A 26,105-nucleotide genomic window follows, 5' to 3' on the forward strand; every position below is an offset into this window, starting at 1 on the left:
TTCGAAAGAATTATGGGACGCACTTGAGAAGAAGTACAAGACTGAAGATGCATCCTTGAACAAGTTCGTGGTTGCCAAGTTTCTAAACTATAAAATGATAGACAGTAAAACTGTTGGAACCCAAGTTTAGGAGCTTCAACTTATTTTTCATGACCTTATTGCTGAAGGTATGGTCGTGAATGAAGCATTTCAAGTGGCTGCAATGATTGAAAAATTGCCTCCTTCGTGGAGAGATTTCAAGAACTATCTTAAGCACAAGCGCAAAGAAATAAAGTTGGAAGATCTTGTGATTCGTCTCAAGATTGAGGAAGACAACAAAACAGCCGAGAAGAAGTCTCGTAGAAATTCAACGATCATGGGAGCTAATATCGCTGAGGAGACTGCTCCAAAAAGTAACAAGAGAAAGAGGTCTTCTGGACAGACTAAGGAGCAGAACAAAAAGAAATTCAAGGGCAGCTGCTACAATTGTGGAAAAATCGGTCACAAAGCCCCTGATTGTCGTCTCCTGAAAAAGTATAAGAAGAAGGGACAGGCCAACATAGTGGAGAAGAATTATGACATTGATGATCTGTGTGCAATGCTTTCGGAATGCAACCTATTTGGAAATCTGAAGGAGTGGTTGATTGACTCTGGAGCCACTCGACATGTTTGTGCTGTCAAGGAAGCATTTGCGACTTACTCTACTGCTGGTCCCGAAGAAGAGCTTTCCATGGGAAATACTGCAACAATCAAGATTGAAGGTTATGGGAAGATATTCCTGAAGATGACTTCCAGCAAGGTGTTAACGCTCAACAACGTTCTTCATGTTCCTACTATTAGGAAGAATTTAGTTTCTACTTCTTTGCTTGTTAAGAACTGATTCAAATGTGTATTTGTTTCTGATAAAGTTGTTGTAAGCAAGAATGAAATGTATGTTGGAAAGGGCTACCTCACAGAGGGCCTCTTCAAACTAAATGTAATGGTTGTTGACAGTATGAATAAAATTGCAGCTTCTTCTTATTTATTGGAGTCAAATAATTTATGGCATATTCGTTTAGGACATGTCAATTATAAAACCTTGCGGAAGTTAATTAATTTAGAAGTATTGCCTAAATTCGAGTGTAATAAATCAAAATGTAAAATATGTGTTTAGTCTAAGTTTGTAAAACATCCTTATAAGTCTATTGAAAGGAATTCAAATCCTTTAGACTTAATTCATACTGACATTTGTGATATGAAGTCGACACCATCTCGAGGTGGGAAAAAGTATTTTATTACTTTTATTGACGACTGCACTCGATATTGTTATGTTTATTTGCTTAATAGTAAGGATGAAGCAATTGAAGCATTTAAGCAATACAAGAATGAAGTGGAGAATCAATTGAATAAAAAGATCAAAATGATTAGAAGTGATAGGGGTGGAGAATATGAATTTCCATTTGCAGAAATATGTTCGGAATATGGAATTATCCATCAAACTACTGCACCTTACACACCTCAATCCAATGGAATTGCGGAAAGAAAAAATCAGACATTAAAGGAAATGATGAATTCTTTATTAATAAGTTCCGGATTACCACAGAGTTTGAGGGGCGAAGCTATCCTTACAGCTAACCGAATACTCAACAGAGTACCCCCACAGCAAAACGCAATCTATTCCATATGAAAAATAGAAAGGAAGAAAATCCAACTTGAAATATTTCAAAGTGTGGGGGTGTCTAGCAAAGGTACAAGTTCCTTTATCTAAAAGGGTTAAAATCGGACCAAAAGCTGTTGATTGTATTTTCATTGGATATGCTACAAATAGTAAAGCATGTCAGTTTTTGGTTCATAAATCCGATAATCCCGAAATTCACATTAATACGGTAATGGAATCAGATAATACTGAATTTTTTGAAAGCATTTATCCGTATAAAACTGAATGTAAGTCGTTAAGTGAAAGACCTAAACGACCTCGGGAAGAACCAAAGGAAAATACTCCAAGTATAGAAGATCCAAGGCGTAGCAAACGTCAAAGAACATCTACTTCCTTTGGACCAGATTTTGTGACATTCTTGCTTGAAAATGAGCCTCAAACTTTTAAAGACGCTATGTCATCTTCTGATTCAGCGTTTGGGAAAGAGGCAGTCAATGGTGAGATTCAATCAATTTTGGATAACCATACATGGGAATTGGTAGATCTTCCTCCAGGAAATAAGCCTTTAGGTTCGAAATGGATCTTTAAACGGAAAGTGAAAGCTGATGGCACTATTGACATATATAAGGCAAGACTTATTATCAAAAGTTATAGACAAAAGGAAGGCCTTGATTACTTTGACACTTACTCGCCAGTAACGAGGATAACATCTATTAGGGTGTTAGTGGCACTAGCGGCCGTGTATGGTCTTGAAATCCATCAAATGGATTTTAAACAGCTTTCTTAAATGGAGAATTAGAGGAAGAGATTTACATGGAACAACCTGAGAGTTTTGTGGTAACTGGTAAAGAAAAGAAAGTGTGCAAACTTGTTAAGTCACTTTATGGACTTAAACAAGCATCCAAACAATGGCATGCCAAATTTGACCAAACAATGTTGGCAAGTGGGTTTAAAATCAACGAGTGCGACAAATGTATTTACATTAAAAACACTCCAGGTCATGAAGTCATTATTTGTTTATATGTTGTTGACATGTTGATAATGAGCAAAAACATGGCAGATATAAATACTACTAAGCGCATGTTGGCTAGCAAATTCGATATGAAAGACTTAGGAGTTGCTGATGTGATCTTAGGAATCAGAATTCATAAGACTCTACAAGGTCTAGCATTATCACAGTCTCACTACATTGAAAAGGTACTTGACAAGTTCAAGTATTTGGATTTCAAAATTGCCAAGACTCCAATTGACGTGAGTTATGCACTTCAAAAGAATGAAGGTGAAAGTGACTCACAATTGGATTATGCAAGAGTATTGGGAAGTTTGATGTATATCATGAATTGTACACGACCAGATATAGCATGTGCTATTAGTAAACTGAGTCGGTTTACAAGTAATCCCAATCACATACATTGGATGGCAATGAAACGAGTTTTGGGGTATCTCAAACATACCCAAAATTACGCTTTGCATTATAACAAATATCCCTCCGTGATCGAGGGATATAGTGATGCAAATTGGATCACTGGATCATCTGAAGTTAAATCCACGAGTGGATATGTTTTCACAATTGGGGGTGGAGCAGTGTCTTGGAAATTATCCAAACAAACGTGCATCGCCCGTTCTACAATGGAATCTGAATTCATAGCATTAGATAAGGCCGGTGAAGAAGCTGAATGGCTCCGGAATTTCTTGGAAGACATTCCATTTTGGCCCAAACCTTTGGCACCTATTTGTATACATTGTGATAGTCAAGCGACAATAGGCAGGGCAGGGAGCGTTATGTATAACGAAAAATCTCGTCATATACGACGGACACACAATACTGTTAGACAACTACTCTCTAGTGGTATTATCACAATTGACTACATAAAGTCAAGAGATAACGTGTCGGATCCACTTACAAAAGTCCTATCTAGAGAGACAGTTTAAAGATCATCAAAGGGAATGGGGTTAAGGTCTAGGACAAGTCATCATGACGGTAACTCTACCTAGCAGACTGGAAAACCCGCAAGCTAGGTTCAAAGAGATCAAACAAAGTTATGAATGACGGTTCAACATTGTCAAATAACTCAACCCATTCTCGTGATGAAGACAATGTTCAGAAATCAAGGTAAAGCATTAAGGCTTTTTGATGAGTTAACAAAGCTTAAAGGTTTTTTAATGATTTGCTAAGTCTGGCAGGAAATGACCAGATAGTGTGTCTATAGGATTACACGTTTAGAAATCACCTATGTGAGTGTGAAGTGTAAGCCGCTTCAAGGGGAATGAAAGTAAAGGCCCATTCTCTAAGCACTCATGAAACCAGGCGGTGTTCATGGCTGAAACGAACACAACCGTGAGAACCATAGATGGTTAAGGATTGATTGTGTGACTTATGTTGTCTAGGTATACAACAAAGCTCGACGGTTCAAAGATATCAAATCTACCGATTGACCGAGTATATCCGATATAAGTTCACTACGGAAAGTTCAAAGGAAAATCTACTTATCTAGATGTAATTAATTCTTGCATGTAAAACACACACGCGTCCGTGCATTCCTTTATTTTATAGTCATTCCCCATTCATGTGGGGGATTGTTGGGATTTTAAGCTTGTGTAGCTTAAAGAGGGTGAATGAGAAATGGAGGAAAAATGAAATATTTGAGTTTTCCTTGGGAAAGGGACATTGTCCCATATCGGAGGAAGAAAAAGCTTTTGATGGGTATATATATAATTGCTCTTCTTCTAGCTCTTAAAGAGTTAAGAAAAAGGCAAGCCTCGCGCCGTCGTCGTCGCTCGCTCGGCTCGGCTTCGGCTTCGACTACGGCTTCGGATTCGGATTCGGATTCGGATTCGGATTTGGATTTGGTCGACGATTGATTGATTAATCTTTTTGGACAAAATTTCTTTCAATTATTTAATTAATTAATTAAATAATTAACGAAAAATTCAATCCGGAGTAACCCATGACCCGCGACCCGGTTCGGTCAGGCCCGTTTTCTTTTCCGAATTATTTTAAATATATTTTTCCCGCAATATTTCAAACACCCCTTTTCAACAGCCATGGCTGTTTCTGAAAGGTTGCAAACCTTTTCAGAAATATTGCCAGCAACTCTATAAATAGAGTTTGAATCCTAGAATCTTTCCTTATGAAATTTTCTGAGCTTCTTCTTCTTCTTCTGCACAATATTTTCCAGTGTATTTTACGACCATTGAGTGGTTCGCAGTTCATCAGAGTTTTTTGGTACCAATACACTGGTGAGTTAAATCGTTCTATCCTGAGAGGATATATTCCAGCACTTCGGGTACTTGAGGGCTCGATTTATTCCTATACTGTTTTTTTTGTTTTTCAGAATCTATTTCGTTAAACAAGTATTACTAACTTTCTGTTTTGTTTTTTCAGAAAGTTTAATTGTTTATTACAGCAATACAGAATTTTATAACACACATGACACTAAGGAAGATCCTCACAAGATCATTACTCTTTAAGGAAAAAAGAACATAAAACAATCAGAAGTGAATAATAAATTGCAGAAGAATGGGTGGGTTGAAATTTGAAGAGCCAGGAGCCAAGTCAGACTCATATTTATTTGCCAGTATTCAAGAGGAACTTGTTGTACCAATAAGCAGATTTCTTGAGGTATCTTTTAAGTCCATTTTTGTAGTCAACAAATGTGATGCCAAATCGGACAGTGAAACCAGCATCCCATTCATAGTCATCTAAGAATGACCATGCAAAATGTCCTTTCACATTTGCCCCCGCCCTGCCAATAATGTAGCAGTTACTTATAAACTCCCAAAACAAAAAAGAAAAATAGGAGAAATGACATAGAAAGAAAAAGAAGAATCTTACTTTATGGCTTTTGACAGAAACCATAGGTGCCCCTCGTAATACCTTATCCTCAAATCATCCTTAAGGGCTTGTTTAAGTGGCAATGTACTATTGTTGGCATCTGCCATTCCTTCAGTTTAATGTCAACGTTAAGATGGATTTAGTTATAAAACACTAACACTATTTACAATTGGCGGAACAAAACAAAAAAGGAAAAGCTAGGTGAGGTCTTTCTGAGAGATAACATTTACTAATTTACGTATAAGATAAAGCAACTTTATTTGAAACAAAAACATACCATTTTCAGTGATGTAAATGGGAGGATTCTTGTACTTTTGCTTGATGTAAAGCATGAGATCATATATTCCTCTTGGATAAATGTAAAGCCAATTCAAGGCAGTCTGCAAGATTAATCAAAATAAGCAAGTTGAACATTCATACTCCAATCAATCCAAAATCAAGTGAGATCAAAAAAGAGAAGAGAGAAAGAGAGGCAAAATACCGGTGTACCGATAGGTTTTCCGTCCTTTTCAGCTGAATAATGAAATACAGAAACGGTTAAAACATTTTGCAAGAAAAAAAAGGGATTCAATTAGTTCTTGTGATAGTTGACAAACAAAATTTAACTTTCAATTAGTAAATAAATTTTCTCAAAGGAACGAATTAATTCCATGACTTACCAGCCATATCTACATGATTGTCTGTGGTGTAGCTAAGATTAACTCTAGGGACAGATAGCATTGGAGATGCATAGTAAGTAGTATAGTAATTCATTCCTAGGAAATCGATCGATCCTTTCACTAACTTTGACTGCTCCAATGTGAATTTCGGGAGCCGACGCCCTACATTAGCTCGCATGCTGGCTGGGTAGTCACCATATGTAATTGGATCCAAAAACCTATACAGTACATATTGTGATTATTTGGATATAAAAATGGCATGAACGTTTGATAAAGCAATCAAAATGGCCAAATTATGGCTAATTATATCAAATTTTGATCAGTTCACGAATCAAGTTATAACGCAAAACTCAGTTCACACTAAAAGTTATTCTCTCCGTTCCAATTTAGGCGAAGGAGTTCGAAGTACGGCGGTTAAACCACCTAATTTTCAGTGTTAATTTGCTCACAGATTCTTCAAAACTTTTAAAACAAAATATATTTGAAGATTACATGAAAAATACTACTACTCTCTATTTCCTATTTAGTACTCCCTCCGTTTCAATTTATGTGTACTTATTTTCTTTTTAGTCTGTGCCAAAAAGAATGACCTCTTTCTTTATTTGAAAATAATTTACATTTATGCAATGATTTATAACCACACAAAATATGTGTGCCTCATTTTACACCAAAAGTTCAAAAGTCTTCTCTTTTTTCTTAAATTTCGTATCATGTGACCAGGAGGTCACGGGGGAGTATGTCCAAGGGAGCATTGGGGTAACTGATAAAGTTATTGTCATGTGACCAGGAGGTCACGGGAATTCGAGCCGTGGAAATAACCTTTTGCAGAAATACAGGGTAAGGCTGTGTACAATAGACCCTTGTGGTCCGATTTTTTCTCGGACCCCGCGCATAGCGGGAGCTTAGTGCACCGGGCTGCCCTTTTTTATGTCCCGATAAGAATTGCACATTTATATATTTAGAAATATTTAACTTAAAACATTCTATTTTATTTTTGATGAGCTTATTATAGTCACTCAAGTGTTTATGATGGCATATTTTAGATCACAAGTTCCACGGATCCTTTTTCTTTTTGAAATTTGTTAAATTGGTATGAAGGAAGAACAAGTGAACGTAATTTTTTATATGTTAAAAAAGTTAACATAGTTTATAGTTCAAAATATTTAAAAAAAAAATTAAAAATTGTATAAAAGATTTACTTAACTCCCCAAATTGTAGCTACTTTACATAAAACGTGATATCTGATTTAAGTAATTATATTCTAGAAAAGCATTGAAACTTTACTTTCGTATATTGGAGTGGGGGAGGGGGTGAGTCGAACGTCTTAAGAAAGTCAACATCGCAATACAAAATAACTTGCAAGGGCACAATAACAAGGGAATCTGGTGCGTACAACTCACCATCCTAGGAAAAAATCAAGAGCTTTTAATTGGGCCTTGCGTCCCGGAGGTGTCTTGGTTTTAGGCACGAACCAGTGAGTCACCAGAGTGACTCCTATCTGTCCTTTCTGAGTTTTCTGCATGTTTTCAGAAAATAAAAAGAATCTAAATATCAAATATGTTTTCACAACTATATTAGATATGAAAAGAATGAAGGATTAAAGGAACATCATTCTTTTCTTCTTTGTTACTTATCACTTGTTTCATTTTACTTTATACGTTTTTCTCCCAAAAAAAAAAAATTTATATTTGAAATTTTATTATTACTTCAGATTTCTAATTTTTCCTATTAATGAAATGCTTTTATAGTCAAAAAAGTTTTATGATATATTTAAAAATACAAATTTAAATAGTTTATAGTGTGTGACAAACTTCTTTCCTATTTAAACTTCGCGGCCACTCAACTACATTCTTATTAATTTTTCATGATATGTAGGGGATAATGTTTTGATTTTATTAATAAAAATCAGCGGCTAAGCAAACTGCCTAGTGGTATTCACTAAGAAAAAACACCTCCTTAATTAGAAAATGAAACATGATGAATAATTACCTGCCAAAATAAATTTCTATGTAGATGATTACTTTGAAAAAAGAAAGATATGCTTGGTCCATCTTTTGATAGAATGTTGAACTGACCTGATATTTTTCTTTATATACTTTGACACCAGTTGCATGGGCAAGAAGCAAGTTATGAGCAACAATATATGGCTCAGTGGCAGAATCACCCTCCGTACAGTTACCAACATAACTCGAACATCTTCCTGGTGCAAAGGTACCTCTTGCATATCCGAACATGCTATAAGATAATGGCTCATTCAATGTGATCCAGTGCTTTACCCTATCACCAAATTCTTTGAAGCAAATGTCTGCATAATCACCAAAGTCTTTCCTGAACGCATGAGCATACAGCTTGAGCTTTCGGTATATATATATATATATGGTTGAGGTATAATTTAGCTAAGTAATTAAAACTATGCTTTATTAATAACTTAAGTTTTAGATGAAATGGTTACACAATATAAAAAAAATGGTATCAAATTGGGCAAGAGTTCATAGGTTCAAAGCTCATCGCTACCTGAGCAGCTAAAATATTTGGGCTTTTAATATATTTGGACGGTCGGGCTCAAATTTGAGATGAAGATAGCAGAGATGAAGATGTTGAGATGGATGTGTGAGCACACCAGATTAGATAGGAATAGAAATGAGGTTATTCGCAATGAGGTTCTTCGCGATAAGGTGAGTGTGACCCCTATTGAGGACAAGATGCGGGAAGCACGGCTTAGGTGATTTGGTCATGTGAGGAGGAGGAGCACAGACGCCCCGGTGAGGAGGTGTGAGAGGTTGACATTGAAGGGCCTAAGGAGAGGTAGAGGTATGCCAAAGAAGATGTGGGGAGAGGTGATTAGGCAAGACATGACGCAACTTCAGTTGGCCGAGAACATGACCCATGATAGGAAGGTATGGAGGTCGAGGATTAGTGTAGTAGAGTAGGTAGTTTAGAGTGTTCATAACAGTAGTATTGGCACGCAGTCTCGCTTTCTATTAATAGTAAGTTTTTATGACTAACCGTCGTTTTCTTTTATTATTGATCACCTTACTGTCTTATTGTTTTTATTCTCCTTTTATATGGCTTTTTGGTACTGTCCGTTCTTGTCTATATTTTCATTAATGTGGTGCTTATGCTCTCCTGAGCCGAGGGTCTATTGGAAATAGTCTCTCTATCCTCACAAGGTAGGGTAAGGCTTACTGACACACTACCCTCCCCAAACCCCACGATGCGGGATAATATTGGGTAAGACCCACATGTATAGTTTTAAAGGTGGATCTGATCCAAAAATCGACCAGCGCACACCCGATTGGAGGAACTGAAAAATTAATTGAGAACAAAACTTATTACCTTGTAGATTGATCACACAATATCATCAGGTACTTATGTAATTCTTTTAAGAAAAAAAAATAGAAGTCATGTTATTTCTGCTCGAATACTTTAACGTCTTACGCTATTTTGGAACTGAGAAACCCTCCATATTCGTCCTCAAGGGTTTGTGGTGTGTCCCAGTGGAAAAGCGTTATAAATGGCGTCAAACCTTTTAAGAATAGAAAAGTTAGAAACCTTATAGTAATGGTTTCGTAAAACTGATAGTACAATATTGGAATGAGATAAAGTTATTAGTACCATTGGAGATAAGCTCATTGATGACATTGTTGTAGAATTTTATGCCTTCTGGATTCACTCCTTTGCTTACTTTCCCATCTAGAACAAGTAAGAAAAAGATTAAGTTCAGCAATCAACTAGTATTAGTTTGCCTCTTTTTCTTTTCACCTCCTTATCTATTTTGTTGTATTTACTGCATATTCCAAATGTGAATTAAACTGGAAAAAGTATCCTTACATGGTAAAATGCGAGACCAAGAGATGGATAACCTGAATGCTTTCATACCAACTTCCTTAAGTAGACGTATATCTTCCTATAACATTTCACAATTATTATTTAATACCCACTAAAACATATAAATACCAGCAGAAAAAGTTTAAATGCGGACCGCCATACCTTGTAACGGTGATAGAAATCAACAGCGACATCTCCGGTAGAACGGTCAAATATTTTTTCTGTAATTTAAGGATTATATATGTGAAGAAAATCTTAAACAAAAACCAGGTTAGAAGCTAAGAATATTGTTTACCCGAAACACGGATAGAGTTAAATTTATACGTAGTTCTAAGGGTACGTGGTATAACTTGGCACAAATCAAAAAAGTAAGTAGAAATATATCGAATATTGACGGTAAAGAATAAAATACGAACCAATATTGAATAGAAAATAATTTTATGAACAAGCAAGATAAATCAATGTATAAAACTCACTAGAGAATAATCTCAACTATATTTCTCTGTGAATAATAATATGTGAATATGAGAGTGTATGAATGCCTTAATGTTGGATGCCTTACAGAAATAATAGCCATTACTCTTATAGTTGAGGGATCATACTTTGGATATAATTAAAAATACATAGAGGGAAACCCAAGATAGATTAGTTTTTCCCTAATTCCCGTCGAGATTCTCTCCTTTAGTGTGGCTGTAATGGCTCTTGTCTCTTGGCTCGATCTTGGTCGGATTTTGTATTGGTCGATTTTCGGATTTAGAGCTCGATATTAACTCTAGCTCAATATTGACTCGAGCTCGATATTGACTCGAGCTCGATATTGACTCGGGGCTCGGTATCGAATCGGGCTTGATAATGGTCGGTCTCTGGCTCTTAAGCTCGATGACATCGCTTCACTTCATAGTTCGATTTGGACTCGAGCTCGGTAAGTGACTTCGAGCTCGGTATTTGATCGGTCCCAGAAATTCGATCTTGGTAACCTGAATTCAGATCTCATCTCGATATTATGAAGATGACCCTCGGTTCATTATGTTCCAATCTTGACTAATCATTCGAAAGTCGAAACCGGTTTTGACCGTATACAGATAGTCCCCTCGTTTCTCGGAAAGAATGTGGCGAGAAACGACGTGATTTTCCAACGGTGTGACTAGATATAAACTGACATTTACATCGAGCCTGACCATGACGTACGTGCTAGATGTCCCGTCGGTTCAATTACTAAGGCATTAAATGCGTGTCAGACGATAGTCGACCATCGTTGACATTGAACTGTCATTGCCAACCCTATAAATAGCTCCTCATTTTACCACTTTTTACTTTTACATCTCCAAATCTTCTAAGTTCCTTTTTGCATTTTCTAAGTTCTTCATCTATAAATTTGTGATTTTCACCGCAGAATCCCTCTTTAGAACACCAAATCTTGTCATCTTCCTCTATCTTCAATCTTCAAATCCAAATGGCAAAAACATTGAAAATCGTTCCTCAAAAAGAAAAAGCTTCTTCTTCGCAGCCCGCCGGCGATAAAACACCGGTGGAGCCATGACCTGAGAAGTGTGTTCCCGGGGTGTATGTTTTTACCTCCGATTTTAAGATCGACAAAGCTTTGCCGGTTCCCGGTCGATGTGAGCTAGTATCGTGGTACATGTGCTCGATAACTAAGGGATATCTTAAACAGGTAAGGAAAGATTGCAACTGGGAGAACAAAGAAGTGATAGCTCCCGAATAAGATAGTACTACCCATGTGAAAGGGTTTTTAAGTGTGTATACTTACCCTTTCACGTTGGGCCTTCTCAACCCTGTTGTCATCGATATTTGCCGCCAATATCAAGTAACCTTAGGCCAAATCCATCCTTCTTTTTGCGGATCGTTATTCTGATCCGCTTTTGTGTGAACAAAGTAGAAAGGATGTCTTTCAACCTCGACTACCTCATTAGATTGTACAGCCTCCACATCTATCGAGGTGGGTTAATAAAAATCTAGTGCCGGGCTACCAAAGTGTTGTTCTCGAGCATAGACGACCACTAGGATCGAGGCTGGATGGGCAGGTTCGTTCAAATGAAGACTTCTGACTTAATACCGACCGAGCAGATGCCGTTTCCCGTGGAATGGAACATGAAGCGTAAGTATAATTTTTACTGTTAGCTCCTATTGTTTCGCTCCTTTATTTTTTTTCTCACCGATATCCTTTTCCGTGATGTAGCAGTTGCTTGGATGCCCGGTACTATTCCTAACCTTAAGATCTGGGTACGGTACCTGGCTTCGACCTTCACATATGCCGAGCGCTCGTAGCGCGACTTATCAAATGGCCGATGGGAGGCTAAAAATCATGGTAAGCCTCTTTTCCATGTCTTCGATGATTCGAACAAAATGACTTTCCTATACTAAAGATGCGGTCATGACGCCCCCCCCCCCCCTGGTGAGGAAGATACTTTGGCCCCGGTTTCGAAACCGGCGAAGTACAACAAGAGAAAAAGGGCCTCTACTTCAGAGGATCCAGAACTTAAGACAAGGACAGCTCGTAAGCCGAGAAAGAATATCATCCCTCTGACCGAAAAATCAATTCGGCCCCTAAGGGATTAAGATGAAGAAAAAGAAGATGACGACTCCGGACAGGTGTCCCGAGCGAAAATGAGCGTCGAGGCTCCAAAAGCTACTGAATCGATGAAGGCCGCAAAGATTCTATTTTGTGATGAGGGAGTCTCGGGAAGCTAATTGGTTGAAGTCCTCGAGTCAATGAGGATTGAAACTACCTCCCACCATAATGAGCCAATGTTGGGTATGACTGCGGTGGCTGGTCTCGAGGCCCCTCGATATCGAGAGAACGCCCCAAGTGATTCACTTGGGGCAATGGAAATTGGAGTCTCCCCGCTTCTCCCTTCGTTTTCTTAGGAAATGATTAGAGAGGCTCGGGCATTGAAGACCCTTTTCTGTCGAAGGAGGCCACGGAAGGGAAGATCCCTTTCGTGATTATTTTACTGGGGTCGAAGATGCTACCGGCCTGAGCTATTTGGAATTCTCGAGGAAGGACTTGGGTGAGTCATCGGACCTTTTTAACGAAGTGCAGCGAGCTCTGAATTGGGTAAGCCTTAACTATCTTGGTTGGTATTATCTCTGTGCTTGTTTTCCTCTTGTTACTTCTTTTCTTTCTGCCTAGGCCTCAGCGCTTAATCGGGAAGAATGTTCTCGGACCCGAGCTGAGCTTAGTCGGTAAGAGGCCGACCTCTGAAGGTTCACGGGGGAGATAAATGCCCTCAAACTTCTTTGTGAGCAAAGAGAAGAGGAGACCAAGGACCTCCGAGCCGAGTTGACCAAGGGTCACCAAGATCAGACCGATCTGACCGAGCAGGTAATGAAAATCTTAAAAACTCATGGGCTCGATTCGGGATCGGAGGCTAATATTTCGATCTCACAATTGCAGCAGAAGCTCGAGATGATCGGGCAGCTCCGTGAGGAGGTCGATATAATAAAGGCAGAAACCTTGGGGTGGAAAGAAGGTATGGACCGCCTTGCTGCAGAGAAAGAGGCTGCTCGAGCCCAATTAACATCGGCCGAAAGTCAACTTCAAGGCATGAAGGAGAGGAGCTCGGTTCAAGCAAGAAAAATAGAGGAACTCGAGGCTCAGTTGGCTTCCGAACTTGCCAAGGCCAAATCTGAAGCTGAAAAAGCAAAGGCCGAGGCAGATGCATTCGTGGCCGTCTATTGGGACGTTGCTGAAGCCACTCAAGTACAACCGAGAGAGGCAGCCGAGACCGCTCAAACTTGAGCATATTGGGTTGCCGAACTCGCCAAATGCCAATCTTGGAGGGAAACCCTCGAGGAAATCCATGCTCGAGGTTTCGATCTTACTGAAGAGATAAAAAATACTAAAGATAATGAAGCTAATGCTGGAACCCTATCTTCCGATGATGATGATGATGAGAGCAAGAGCAGGTATATGAGCGGGGAGGAGCTCGAAGGAGAAGAGACTGCTCCCAGAGATAATCAGGAACCTTAGGGTCTTTTATTTTTGATCTTGTTGTGTAGGGTCCTGATCGGACCTTGTAAACACTCATATATATGAAGATCTTTTCCTTTCCCGACCTGTCTTTGTTTCATTTTCTGCCTTGTGAAAATTTTGTTCATTCATGCCTTAGGAAAGTTTTCATAAGTTCGAGGCTTTAGGCAATTTTGATCGAAGTCGGACCTTGTAGTCTTTATAACCGAGTGAGTGTTTGCTCGATCTCGAAGTAAGAGTAGCCCTTAGGCTTAATAGTCGAGTGAGTATTTGCTCGAACTCGAAGTAAGAGTGGCCTTTAGGCTTAATAGTCCAGTGAGTGTTTGCTCGAACTCGAAGTAATGTAGCCCGTTGGCTTTATAGTCGAGTGAATGATTGCTCGAACTCGAAATAAGAGTGGCCCTTAGGCCTTATGGTCGAGTGAGTGACTTCTCGAACTCGAAGTAATGTAGCCCGTAGGCTTAGTAGTCGAGTGAGTGATTACTCGAACTCGAAGTAAGAGTGGCCTTTAGGCCTTATGGTCGAGTGAGTGACTAGTCGAACGTGAAGTAAGAGTAGCCCTTAGGCTTAATAGTCGAGTCAATATTTGCTTGAACTCGAAGTAATGTAGGCCATAGGCTTAGTAGTCGAGTGAGTGATTGCTCGAACTCGAAGTAAGTATGGCCCTTAGGCCTTATGGTCAAGTGAGTGACTGCTCGAACTCAAAATAAGAGTAGCCCTTAGGCTTAATAGTCGAGTGATTGTTTGATCGAACTCGAAGTAATGTAGCCCGTAGGCTTAGTAGTCGAGTGAGTGATTGCTCGAACTCGAAGTAAGAGTGGCCCATAGGCCTTATGGTCGAGTGAGTGACTGGTCGAACGTGAAATAAGAGTAGCCCTTAGGCTTAATAGTCGAGTGAGTGTTTGCTCGAACTCGAAGTAATGTAGCCCGTAGGCTTAGTAGTCGAGTGAGTGATTGCTCGAACTCAAACTAAGAGTGTCCCTTTGGCTTTATGGTCGAGTGAGTGACTGCTCGATCTCAAAATAAGAGTAGCCCTTAGGCTTAACAGTCGAGTGAGTGTTTACTCGAACTCGAAGTAATGTAGCACATAGGCTTAGTAGTCGAGTGAGTGACTGCTCGAACTCGAAGTAATGTACCCCGTAGGATTCATGTTCGAGTGAGTGATTGCTCGAACTCGACATAAGAGTGGCCCTTAGGCCTTATGGTCGAGTGAGTCACTGATCGAACTCGAAATAAGAGTAGCCCTTAGGCTTAATAGTCGAGTGAGTGTTTGCTCGAACTCGAAGTAATGTAGCCCGCAGGCTTTATGGTCGAGTGAGTTACTGTTCGAACTCGAAATATCAGTAGCCCTTAGGCTTAATAGTCATTTTTTTGGTTGGCAGTCCCCGATTTATACGGTAATGGTCGGCCATTAAGCCTGTTTTCATAATAGATCACGAAATAGAGGATAGATTCTGAGATACGAGATATCGGTAAAGAAGAAATTTATCTTTATGTCATTATACATGTGTTCATGTTTTGTTCCAGGGATCGGGCAAAACTACACGAGAATGGTTCGTTTTGACCATTTGGCTCTTACAAATTTTCCTATCGAAACCGTGTTGTCATAAAGTAACTTCCTTGCATCGAACTTGATAATTGAATTTGATATATTTGAGGGTAATGCCCCCCAGTATCCGAGGTTGATTGTAAAGAGGACTAGGATACTGTTGAATTTGTTCTAAGTTAGCACGATTAATGGTTGCCTCATTAAAAACCTTGCCGAAAAACCCATTTGGGACAAAATCAATTTAAGGGGAAAAGAGTGCAATGCGTACTCTCCGACCTCAACTGGGATCAGGGCTTCGACGCCATAAACCAACGAGAATGGCGTTGCTTCGGTACTGGATTTCGATGTTGTGCGGTATGCTCATAGGACTTCGGGTAGTGTTTCTCTCCATTTTCCTTTGGCGTCGGTCAATCTCTTCTTAAAATTTTGGATGATGGTTTTGTTAGTCGATTCGGCTTGTCCGTTCCTACTGGGATAATACAGTGTTGATAGGATCCTTTTGATTTTGTGGTCTTCTAGAAATTTAGTTACTTTGCTTCCGATGAATTGCTTTCCATTATCACATACAATCTCGGATGGCATACCGAACCGACATATGATGTGGTCCCAAATGAAGTCTATCACTTCCTTTTCTCTGACTTTCTAGAAAGCCTGTGCTTCAACCCATTTATAGAAATAATCAGTCATAAACAAAATAAACTAAGCCTTACCTGGGGCCGATAGGAGGGGGACAACGATGTCCATTCCCCATTTCATGAAAAGCCATGGAGATAGGACCGAGTGGAGTAGCTCCCCGGGTTGATGAATCATGGGAGCATGCCTTTGGCAGTTGTCGCATTTTCGAACGAACTTCCTTGCATCCTTTCCCATATCGATCCAATAATTCCCTGCTCTGATTATTTTGTGCACCAATGAATCGGCACTGGAATGATTTCCACAAGTGCCTTCGTGAATTTCACGTAAGATATAATCGATGTCTCCCGGACCCAAACATATTGCCAGTGGACCATCGAACGTCCTCCTAAATAGGATTCCGTCTTTGGACAAGGTGAACCGTGTTTCCTTTGTGCGTAAAGCCCTCGATTCTTTTGGATCTGACGGAAGCTTACCGTTCTTGAAGTACTCTAAGTATTTGTTTCTCCAGTCCCAGGTTAAACTCGTGGAGTTTATCTCGGCGTGGCCTTCTTCGATTACTGATTTCATGAGTTGTACGACAGTCCCCGAGTTGAGTTCGTCATCCTCGACCGATGAACCTAAGTTTGCAAGAGCGTCGACCTCACTGTTCTGCTCTCAAAGTACATGTTGCAAAGTCCATTCCTTAAATCGATGTAGGGTCACTTGTAATTTATCCAAGTACCTCTGCATTCGATCTTCTCGGACCTCAAAAGTCCCGTTGACTTGATTTACCACGAGGAGGGAATCACATTTAACCTCCACGACCACGACTCCTAAACTTCTAGCTAGTTCGAGACCAGCAATTACGGCCTCATACTCAGCCTCATTATTAGTCAATTTTATAGTTTTAATAGACTGTCTAACTACATAACCTGTGGGTGATTTTAGTACGATTCCCAGTCCGAACCCCATTGCGTTCGAGGCACCGTCCGTAAAGAGGGTCCATACTCTCGAAGAGGTACCCGATTTTATTAGTAATTCTTTTTTAATCTCGGGTACGAATGCCGGCGTAAAGTCAGCCATGAAGTCCGCTAAGATTTGAGATTTGATAGAGGTTCGAGGTCGATACTCGACGTCGTACCCGCCGATCTCTATGGCCCATTTGGCCAACCGACCTGAAAGCTCAGGTTTGTGTAAAATATTTCAAAGAGGATAAGTTGTTACAACATGTATCGGATGGCGGCACTTGAAATATGATTTTAATTTCCTAGAGGCACTTATTAAAGCAAGCGCTAATTTTTCTAAGTGTGAATATTTAGTTTCGGACTCACCTAAAGTTCGACTGACATAATATATAGGGAATTGCGTACCTCGTTCTTCTCGAATTAGGACTCCACTTACCGTTATCTCTGAGATAGCTAGATGCAGATAAATATGTTCGTCTGCCTTCGGGGTATGAAGCAACGGAGGGCTCGATAAATACCATTTTAGCTCTTCCAAAGCCTGCTGACATTACGGAGTCCATGAAAAATTGCTTTTCTTTTTAAGCAGGGAGAAATATCGGTGGCTCCTATCTAAGGACCTCTAAATGAATCGTCCCAGGGCAGCTATCCATCCCTTTAGCCTTTGTACGGCCTTTACATTATCTACCACTGTGATATCCTCAATAGCTTTGATTTTATCGGGGTTAATCTTGATTCCTCGATTGGACACCATGAAACCGAGAATCTTACCCGAGCCAACTCCGAATGCACATTTTTTGGGATTGAGCTTCATATTATATTCCCTTAGTATGTCGAAAGTTTCCTGCAAATGCTTTACATGGTCCTCTGTTCGCAGGGATTTAACTAACATGTCATCAATATAAACCTCCAATGATTTTCCTATTTGCCTTTTGAACATTCGGTTTACTAGGCGTTAATAAGTTGCGCGCATTTTTAAGGCCGAATGACATTACATTATAATAGTAAGTCCCGTACTTAGTTATAAACGAGGTCTTTTCCTGACCCTCCAGGTTCATCTGTATTTGGTTGTACCCGGAATAAGCATCGAGAAAACTGAGAGTCTCGTGGCCGGCCGTGGCATCGAACATACGATTGATATTAGGCAAAGGAAAAGAGTCCTTAGGGCATGCTTTATTCAGGTCTTTATAATCTATACACATTCTAAGTTTGTTCCCCTTTTTAGGGACTACCATCACATTTGCTAGCCATTCGGGATATCTTACTTCCCGAATGGACCCTATTTTAAGAAGTTTGGTTACCTCGTCTTTGATGAAGGCATGTTTGACCTTGGACAGGGGCCTTCTTTTTTGTTTTACCTGGTGGAACTTTGGGTCCAAGCTTAGCTTATGAGTGGTGATTCCCGGTGGGATCCCTGTCATGTCAAGATGGGACCAAGCGAAACAATTTATGTTAGCTATAAGATATTGAATAAGCTTTCTCCTGAGCTCAGGATCTAACCCCGTGCTCAGGTATACCTTCCGTTCGGGCAGATATTCGATTAGTATGACTTGATACAGTTCTTCGATCATTGGAAACTATGAAGGATCAAGGGACCTCGTGTTCATCATCTTCGTAAGTCTTCTGATTCTCTAATTGGGTCGAAGATGACGTTTGTGATTTCTATTTGGTATTCTGTTCCTCCTTCGAATCCGATCCTTTTGCTGATGATAATGATGATATCGAAATCACTTCATCGATGACAAATAATTCTTTTGCATCCGGTTGTTCCCCGTAAACCGTTTTAATTCCCTCCGATGTTGGGAACTTCAAAATTTGGTGGAGGGTCGAGGGTATATCCCTCATATTGTGGATCCCTGGTCTTCCGAATAGGGCGTTGTATCTCATATCACCTTCGATCATGTGGAACTTCATTTCTTGAATGGTCCCGGCCACGTTAACTGGTAGGATTATTTCGCTCTTAGTTGTTTCACATGCCATATTGAATCCGCTTAGTACCAAAGTTACGGGCATGACCTGGTCCTGTAGACCGAGTCTCTCTACGACCCTTGATCGAATGATGTTGGCCGAACTACCTCGATCAATTAACACATGTTTAACTTGAGTTTTATTCATAAGTACAGATATGACCAGTGCATCGTTGTGAGGTTGCATGACTCCTTTTGCATCTTCATCATTAAAGAACTGGGTTCCTACGAGTGCGTAATCCTGATCTCGAGATCGCTTCTCTCTTATAACCGATGTCTTAGTGCGTTTGAGCACCGGCCCCTGAGGGATATCGATCCCACCGATGATCATGTGGATTATGTGTTGTGGATCTTCCTGTTCGTTTTGCCTACTGAAATCCTTGTTTTTAAATAGTTTTTGGCCCTGTCACTTAAACATTCTCGAAGGTGCCCGTTATTGAATAACCGGGCTACCTCCTCTCTTAGTTACCTGCAATATTCCATTCTGTGGCCATGAGTGCCATGATATTCGCACATTTGTTTGGGATTTATGTGGGCAGGATCAGTCTGCAGAGGTTGAGGTCATTTAGTATCTTTGATGCCTCCAATAGGCGACACAATAGCGGATGCATCGATACTGAAGTTATACTACGATAATTGTGGTGCTTCCTTAGGTCCGGTATGCCTGTCGAACCCATTTCTGTTCATCACCCCACGAGACCCTTGGCCTCGATCACTTCTTTTATTGCCTTGTACGGGATTATGTCTTGGTTCGTTCCCCCAGTGGTCTCCACTATATGGTCAATATCGGTCCCTGATCGGCCTTCGTTCTCGATTGATGTCCCTTTTAACAACGGGCCCAAAACCCAACTGGTCATCTTCGACTCTTATTTTGGATTGATACCGATTGTGCACATCGTCCCAAGTAATAGCTGTGTACTCGATTAGGTTATGCTTCAGCCGCCGTGAAGCCATCATGCTTCGTTTGTTTAGACCTTGAGTGAAAGCTAGAACTGCCCAATCATTTGTGACTGGTTGATCCATTCGTTCCATTTGGAAACGAGATACGAATTCTCTTAGTATCGCATTATCCGTTTGTCTTACCTTGAATAGGTCCGATTTCCTGGTCTCGACCTTTATGGCCCCAACATGTGCTTTTATGAAAGAATTGGCAGGCATAGCAAATGAATCGATAGAGTTAGACGGTAAATTATGATACCATATTATTGCTTCCTTTGACAGGGTTTCACCGAATATTTTCAATAATACAGATACGATCTCATCGTCCTCTAGATAGTTCCCTTTAATGGCACATGTGTAAGAGGTGACATGTTCGTTGGGGTCGGTCGTTCCAGTATACTTAGGAATTTCGGGCATGCGAAACTTCTTTGGGAGTGGTTTAGGAGCCGTGCTCGAGGGGAAAGGCTTTTGTACGAATTTTTTGGAATCTAAGCCCTTCAATATCGGTGGTGCCCCCGGGATCTGATCAACCCTGGAGTTATATGTTTCCAATTTTTTTGTCGTTTGCCTCGATCCTTCTTTCTCCTGACTCTATTCGTTTTGTCAGTTCTTCGAACATCTTAACAATTTCGGGATTAGTCCCCGATTCTTGCTCATTTGACCTTACTATAGATGGCCCTATTTTGTGGTTGACTTCTTGGGGTGGACTGGGCTCGAGTCTGGTCGGTGCCTATGTTTGTCTCTATAACTGGGCTATCACTACTTGTTAGCTTGCAACATTTCGAAAATCATATGCAAGCTGATTCTGTTTTTCTCAGCGTTTTAGGTATTCCGAGCTGCACACCGAGTTCCACCTTGAATGCTATTTTCAGGGTCGGAACGTTGGTTCGCCTCAATAGCCACATATGCATTAACGTCTATTGGCTTTTCGACCCGAGCTCCAACAGGATCGACGAGTGACCTTTCACCCCCGGGGGTTAAGTTGTTGTTCTCAATTTGAAGGCCTGCTTTGTTATCGATAGGTAGGGCCATTAATTGAGAGATCGTTGTTTCTAACCTGAAATCAAAGACACTTCCGTTGTAGAGATTCGTACCAAACAACCACTATTATCCTTAGCACTACGGTGGGCACCAAACTGTTTACCCGAAAAATGGAGAGAGTTGAATTTATATGTAGTTCTAAGGGTACGTGGTATAACTTGGCACAAATCAGGAAAGTAAGTAGAAATATATCGAATATTGACTGTAAAGAATAAAATACGAACCAATATTGAATAGAAAGCAATTTCATGAACAAGCAAGATGAATCAATGTATAAATCTCACAAGAGGATAATCTCTACTGTATTTCTCTGTGAATAATAATATCTGAATATGATAGTGTATGAATGCCTTAATGTTGGATGCCTTTCAAAAATAATAGCCATCCCTCTTATAGTGGAGAGATCCTACTTTGGATATAATTAAAAATACATAGCGGGTAACCCATGATAGATTAGTTTTTTCCTAATTTCCGCCGAGATTCTCTCCCTTAATGCGGCTGTAACGGCTCTTGTCTCTTGGCTCGATCTTGGTCGGATTTTGTATTGGTCGATTTCCAAATTTAGAGATCGATATTAACTCGAGCTTGATATTGACTCGGAGCTCGGTATCGAATCGGGCTTGATATTGGTCGGTCTCTGGATCTTAAGCTCGATGACATCGCTTCACTTCATAGTTCGATTTGGACTCGAGTTCGGTAAATGATTTCGAGCTCGGTATTTGATCGGTCCCAGAAATTTGAGCTTGGTAACCTGGATTCAGATCTCATCTCGATATTATAAAGATGACCTTCAGTCCATTATGTTCCAATCTTGACTAATCATACGAAGGTCGAAACCAGTTTTGACCGTATAGAGATAATCCCCTCGTTTCTCGGGAAGAATATGGCGAGAAACGACATGCTAAAATAAGGAATACATGTTACATAAGAAGGCAACTTTCGGATGCATCAAGACGTAGAATCTGGATGCATATTTATAAACTTGGATAGAGAGAAAAAGCTCACTCCACAACAAAAAAAGAGTAAATTAATCTAAATGTACTTTTTGATTTCTACTTTTGCGATAATGATTTATATTAACTAGTTTAAATGTGTAGTTGAGTATATCGATATAGATGATTAGGGACCATTACATGATTTCTTTCTTTATTGAGTTAGCTAAATGTGATCAACAATCATTAATTTTAAGAGCTTACAATTTTTTGTTTAAATTTTAATTAATACTTAACTCAAACGTAATTTTTAATATAATAACTATATTATCTTTTAAAATTTTGTAATTATAGAGATTGGATATACGCGCAATAAGAGACTAGTAAACTTAATAATAGCAGCTCATTGATCTCTTCTAGAACTGTGAGACTAATACTTAGTCAATTGTTTTAATGAAATAGTCCACGGTAATATGCGCATATGATTTGACAATTAAAAACTACATGTCAAATTCAACTGCACTATACTATTATGTTTATTTTTTAAAAGAAAGTACGACGTGCCGGCAATATTCACGCCATATTTTAACTGCTCAACCAACAAGTCACTTAATTACTAGATCTGCTCACAAAAGTTTAGTTTGATCAAGGGTTGACTAATTTTGCCAATGGCTTCCCAAGAATCAATAATGGAAATTACTGTTCATGTTAGTTGAGATTGTATGTTTCTTAACATTGTTTACCCTAGCTTCCCCGCAGTGTTATAAACAATTAATTACATCTCTTCTAGAACTGTTAGACTCTAATACTATGCCAAAACTTTCCCTTTTTGTCATCAATAAAGAAACATACTATGATAAAAGGAATGCCCCTTCAGTAAATGATATAGAGAAGATTAGCATGGTCTCTAAGCAAGAATGACATGCACAAATAGAGAAATGGTTAAGATGATAAAAGGAATTGGAGAGAAAGACTGATTGGATGATTAGCAGGTGCAAGATTGGGTATCAATAAGGGACAGGTCACATAATCCATATACTACCAAAATATAGGATCGTCAGGAAAATTTCTAGCCAGTTTATTGATGTAAGCATTAAGGTAGGTTGTTTAAAATAATGTACTCCCTCCGTTTCATTTTATCTGAATTTATTTTTTTTTTGGTCCGTTCAAAAAAGAATAATTCCTTTTTAAATTTAGAAATAATTCAGCTTAAACTTTTAATTGTACTCTTAATGAGAAGCTTTTATAACCACACAAATACTCTTGACTCAATTTTGACTTGTTTAGGATCACAAATTCAAAAAGTCTTCATTTTTCGTTAAACTTCGTATCCAGTCAAACATGTTCACATAAATTGAAACGGAGGAGTAATATATATAGGATAAAGGGAAAACCTGGGTGCTTGTGCGTGAAAGTATCCCATATACTAGGTCTCCTACCTCCTTGACGAGCTCCTCCTTCAATCTGAGAGTTCATTCAAATCAAAAGAAAAAGAAAAAGAAGACACAAAAGTGAATCTTAGTACATATTATGATACAAGATTTCTATTAGGTTAACTTACTTGGAGTGCACTAAACAGAAAAGAATGATTACATAATAGGATACAAACAGATTAAAAAGTTCTAATTTGTCGGTCTTAGATTGGGGGATGTTGAGGCGAACCCAGAATCTGGAGCCAGTAGGTTCAGAATGAACAGTTTTGCATATGCTATACAATTCAAGGAAAATAAACCAATGGATTCAGCTGAACCTATAGAATGTTGGAGATCAAACTCCTCAAGAGGCATGGAGTGGAAGAAAGCAAGGACGAGGCCGTGGCGGTCATGGAAGAGGAAGAAGTAATGGTAACAACTTCAACAATGAAGTTAAAATCCACCAAACATTCAGAGGTCGTGGTCGTGGACAAAGAGAAGGAAGAGGACATGACTACTATCAATAAAATAATGAATAAATGTATGAGAAATAAAAAATTGAGTATTATAAATTTGGCCATTATTCTAGGAATGTTGTAGCAATATTGAAGTAAAAGCTAACCTTTGTGAATCAATTAAGAAGATACGGGAATGATATAGAAGATATTCTTGTGATAGAGAGGGGGTGTGTGAGAGTTCTGTGGGGACTTTGTATTAATGTTATACCTGGTAAGCAGCTGAAGCAGCACCAAATACGAAATCAGAAGGGAAACTTGTCCTGTTAAAAGGAGAAGCGAATCGCTTTGCCGGGACTGTAGCATTGGTAAGAGCAAAAAGATTAAGAATCAGTACAAGGTAGAAGAAGCAGAAGCTCATCAGGATTCTTCTGATAGCCATTGTTGGTTTGCTTCTTCTACCTATGCTGCAAGTTCTTGTTAATGCAATTGACATTATATATAGAACACAACTGAACATAGGTATGTAAATATACCAATATAAAATCACCACGTGTCACAACAATATAAAATCTCCCATTTGTGCGCCCATTCGTCTATTTTCCTATTCCCTAGTGCAGGACATGATTATAAAAATTTCGCATACTTAATGGGATAGGAAAACTAATTCAAATTAGCCAAATGGAATAGCACGAAATTTTGTACTCCATTCCTTCTTTTTATTTGTCATTTTTCGCAAAAAAAAAGCTGCTTCAGAATATTTCTGTGTACGATCAAAACCGATTCTCAATCATAAAGATTGGTCGAGACGATGACGTCTCGATCGAAGGGTATCCACATAACAAGTTCGGACGAATTCTGGAGTAGGGGCGTCGAATTTCGAGCTATAAGACCGATCGACGGCAAAACTCGGTATCTTTATCGAGCCCGTATCCGAACCGAACTACGAGGCAATACCGACCGACACAGGCCCTGAATATCGATGCCCCAAGGCAGAATCGAGCTCGAACCAAGACCGGGGGTTCGATCTAACACTGAGCTCGAGCCAGTACCAAGCTCGCAAACAAAAGCCGTTACAACCGCACCAAGGGAGAGAATCTTGGCAGGAATCAAGGAAGAGACAAACCATCATGTGTCCTCCATTATATGTATTATTTTATTATGTTGTTATAGATAAAGTAGTGACCATCTATTATGAAAAGGAACATAGACTGCAATAGACCCATCTCCCCCAACATACATTGAGATTTCATGTTGCTCATTGAGCCTTCCTGTTGATTATTCCCACTTTATAGTAAAAATACTTGTATTGTCATTTTTCTATCATAGGAATTTGCGTATCCTTAGAACCATACCTAAATTTGACGTTATCTGATTTTCAGGTAAACAGTTTGGCACCCACCGTGGGGCTAAGAGTAACAGTGATTGTTTGATATAAATCTACAATACACTCCAGCTTACAACCTCAAATCAGCAATGGCTCTACCTATCGACCTCGAAACCGGTCTTCAAGATGAAACCAACAACTTGGCGCCCGGGGCCGGAAGGCTACCTGATGACGGCAACGAGGCTTGATTCGAAGAACCTGAAATTCGAGTCGAAGTACCATTGGATATCAATTCACAAATAGCTCTAGAAGCGAATCAGCGTTCTGAACCGGAAAAAAGCGTTCAGGGCGGTGCTCGACCCATAGCCCGAGACACCCATAACACGGGGAAAATCGAGGTCAGCTTGCGTATGATTTTAAAAATGCTACAAGCCCAACAAGCAGTGATAGCTCAATTGCAGAGCCAAACTCATATGCAAAGCAGGCCGAACTTCAATCCACTTCTTCGAGAAGTCACCCCCAGAACGGAGCCCGCCGTAGTGAAATCAAACAAGCAAGAATCAGGGACCGCTCCTGAAATTGCTAAATTACTCGAGGAACTCACAAAACGAGTCGAAGCCAACGACAAAAAAGTGGAAACATATAATGCTAGGGTCGATCAGATCCCGGGGGCTCCGTCGATGATAAAAGGGCATGATTCGAAAAAATTCCTACAAAAGCCTTTTCCCTCGAGCGCGGCCCCAAAACTAATCCCCAAAAAATTCCGTATGCCCGAAATTCCCAAATATAACAGTACAACCAATCCTAACGAACATGTCACCTCCTACACATATGCCATCAAAGGCAACGATTTGGAGGACGATGAGATCGAATCCGTGTTGTTGAAAAAGTTCGGAGAGACCCTCGCAAATGGAGCAATGATCTGGTACCACAATTTGCCGCCAAATTCCATTGATTCTTTTGCCATGTTAGCATATT

At 39.6% G+C, this 26,105-nt stretch overlaps 1 protein-coding gene and 1 pseudogene across 2 annotated transcripts; one reads left to right on the forward strand and one right to left on the reverse strand.

Annotated features, from left to right (window-relative positions):
• Nucleotides 1–4,918: 4,918 nt before the first annotated feature.
• Nucleotides 4,919–24,275, reverse strand: LOC104110362 (vicianin hydrolase-like). 2 transcript variants are annotated; one of them, XM_009619836.4, is made up of 13 exons: nt 24,072–24,275; nt 23,328–23,397; nt 10,100–10,158; nt 9,941–10,016; nt 9,725–9,802; nt 9,548–9,635; nt 8,185–8,437; nt 7,510–7,625; nt 6,110–6,327; nt 5,932–5,963; nt 5,728–5,830; nt 5,451–5,559; nt 4,919–5,361 (listed from the first exon to the last, which is right to left on the reverse strand). In XM_009619836.4, exons 1-13 carry the CDS (start codon nt 24,240–24,242, stop codon nt 5,184–5,186), a joined length of 1,551 nt encoding a protein of 516 aa, XP_009618131.3. In that variant the 5' UTR covers nt 24,243–24,275; the 3' UTR covers nt 4,919–5,183. The 2 variants fall into 2 exon arrangements, with proteins under 2 accessions (XP_009618131.3, XP_070048169.1); XM_070192068.1 differs by lacking the exon at nt 9,548–9,635 and having other exon boundaries at nt 8,185–8,414.
• LOC117280088 (U6 spliceosomal RNA) lies at nt 22,808–22,886 on the forward strand (annotated as a pseudogene).
• Nucleotides 24,276–26,105: the final 1,830 nt, after the last annotated feature.

Source organism: Nicotiana tomentosiformis, chromosome 12 (genome assembly GCF_000390325.3).
Source record: "Nicotiana tomentosiformis chromosome 12, ASM39032v3, whole genome shotgun sequence".
NCBI classification, from domain to species: Eukaryota; Viridiplantae; Streptophyta; class Magnoliopsida; order Solanales; family Solanaceae; genus Nicotiana; species Nicotiana tomentosiformis.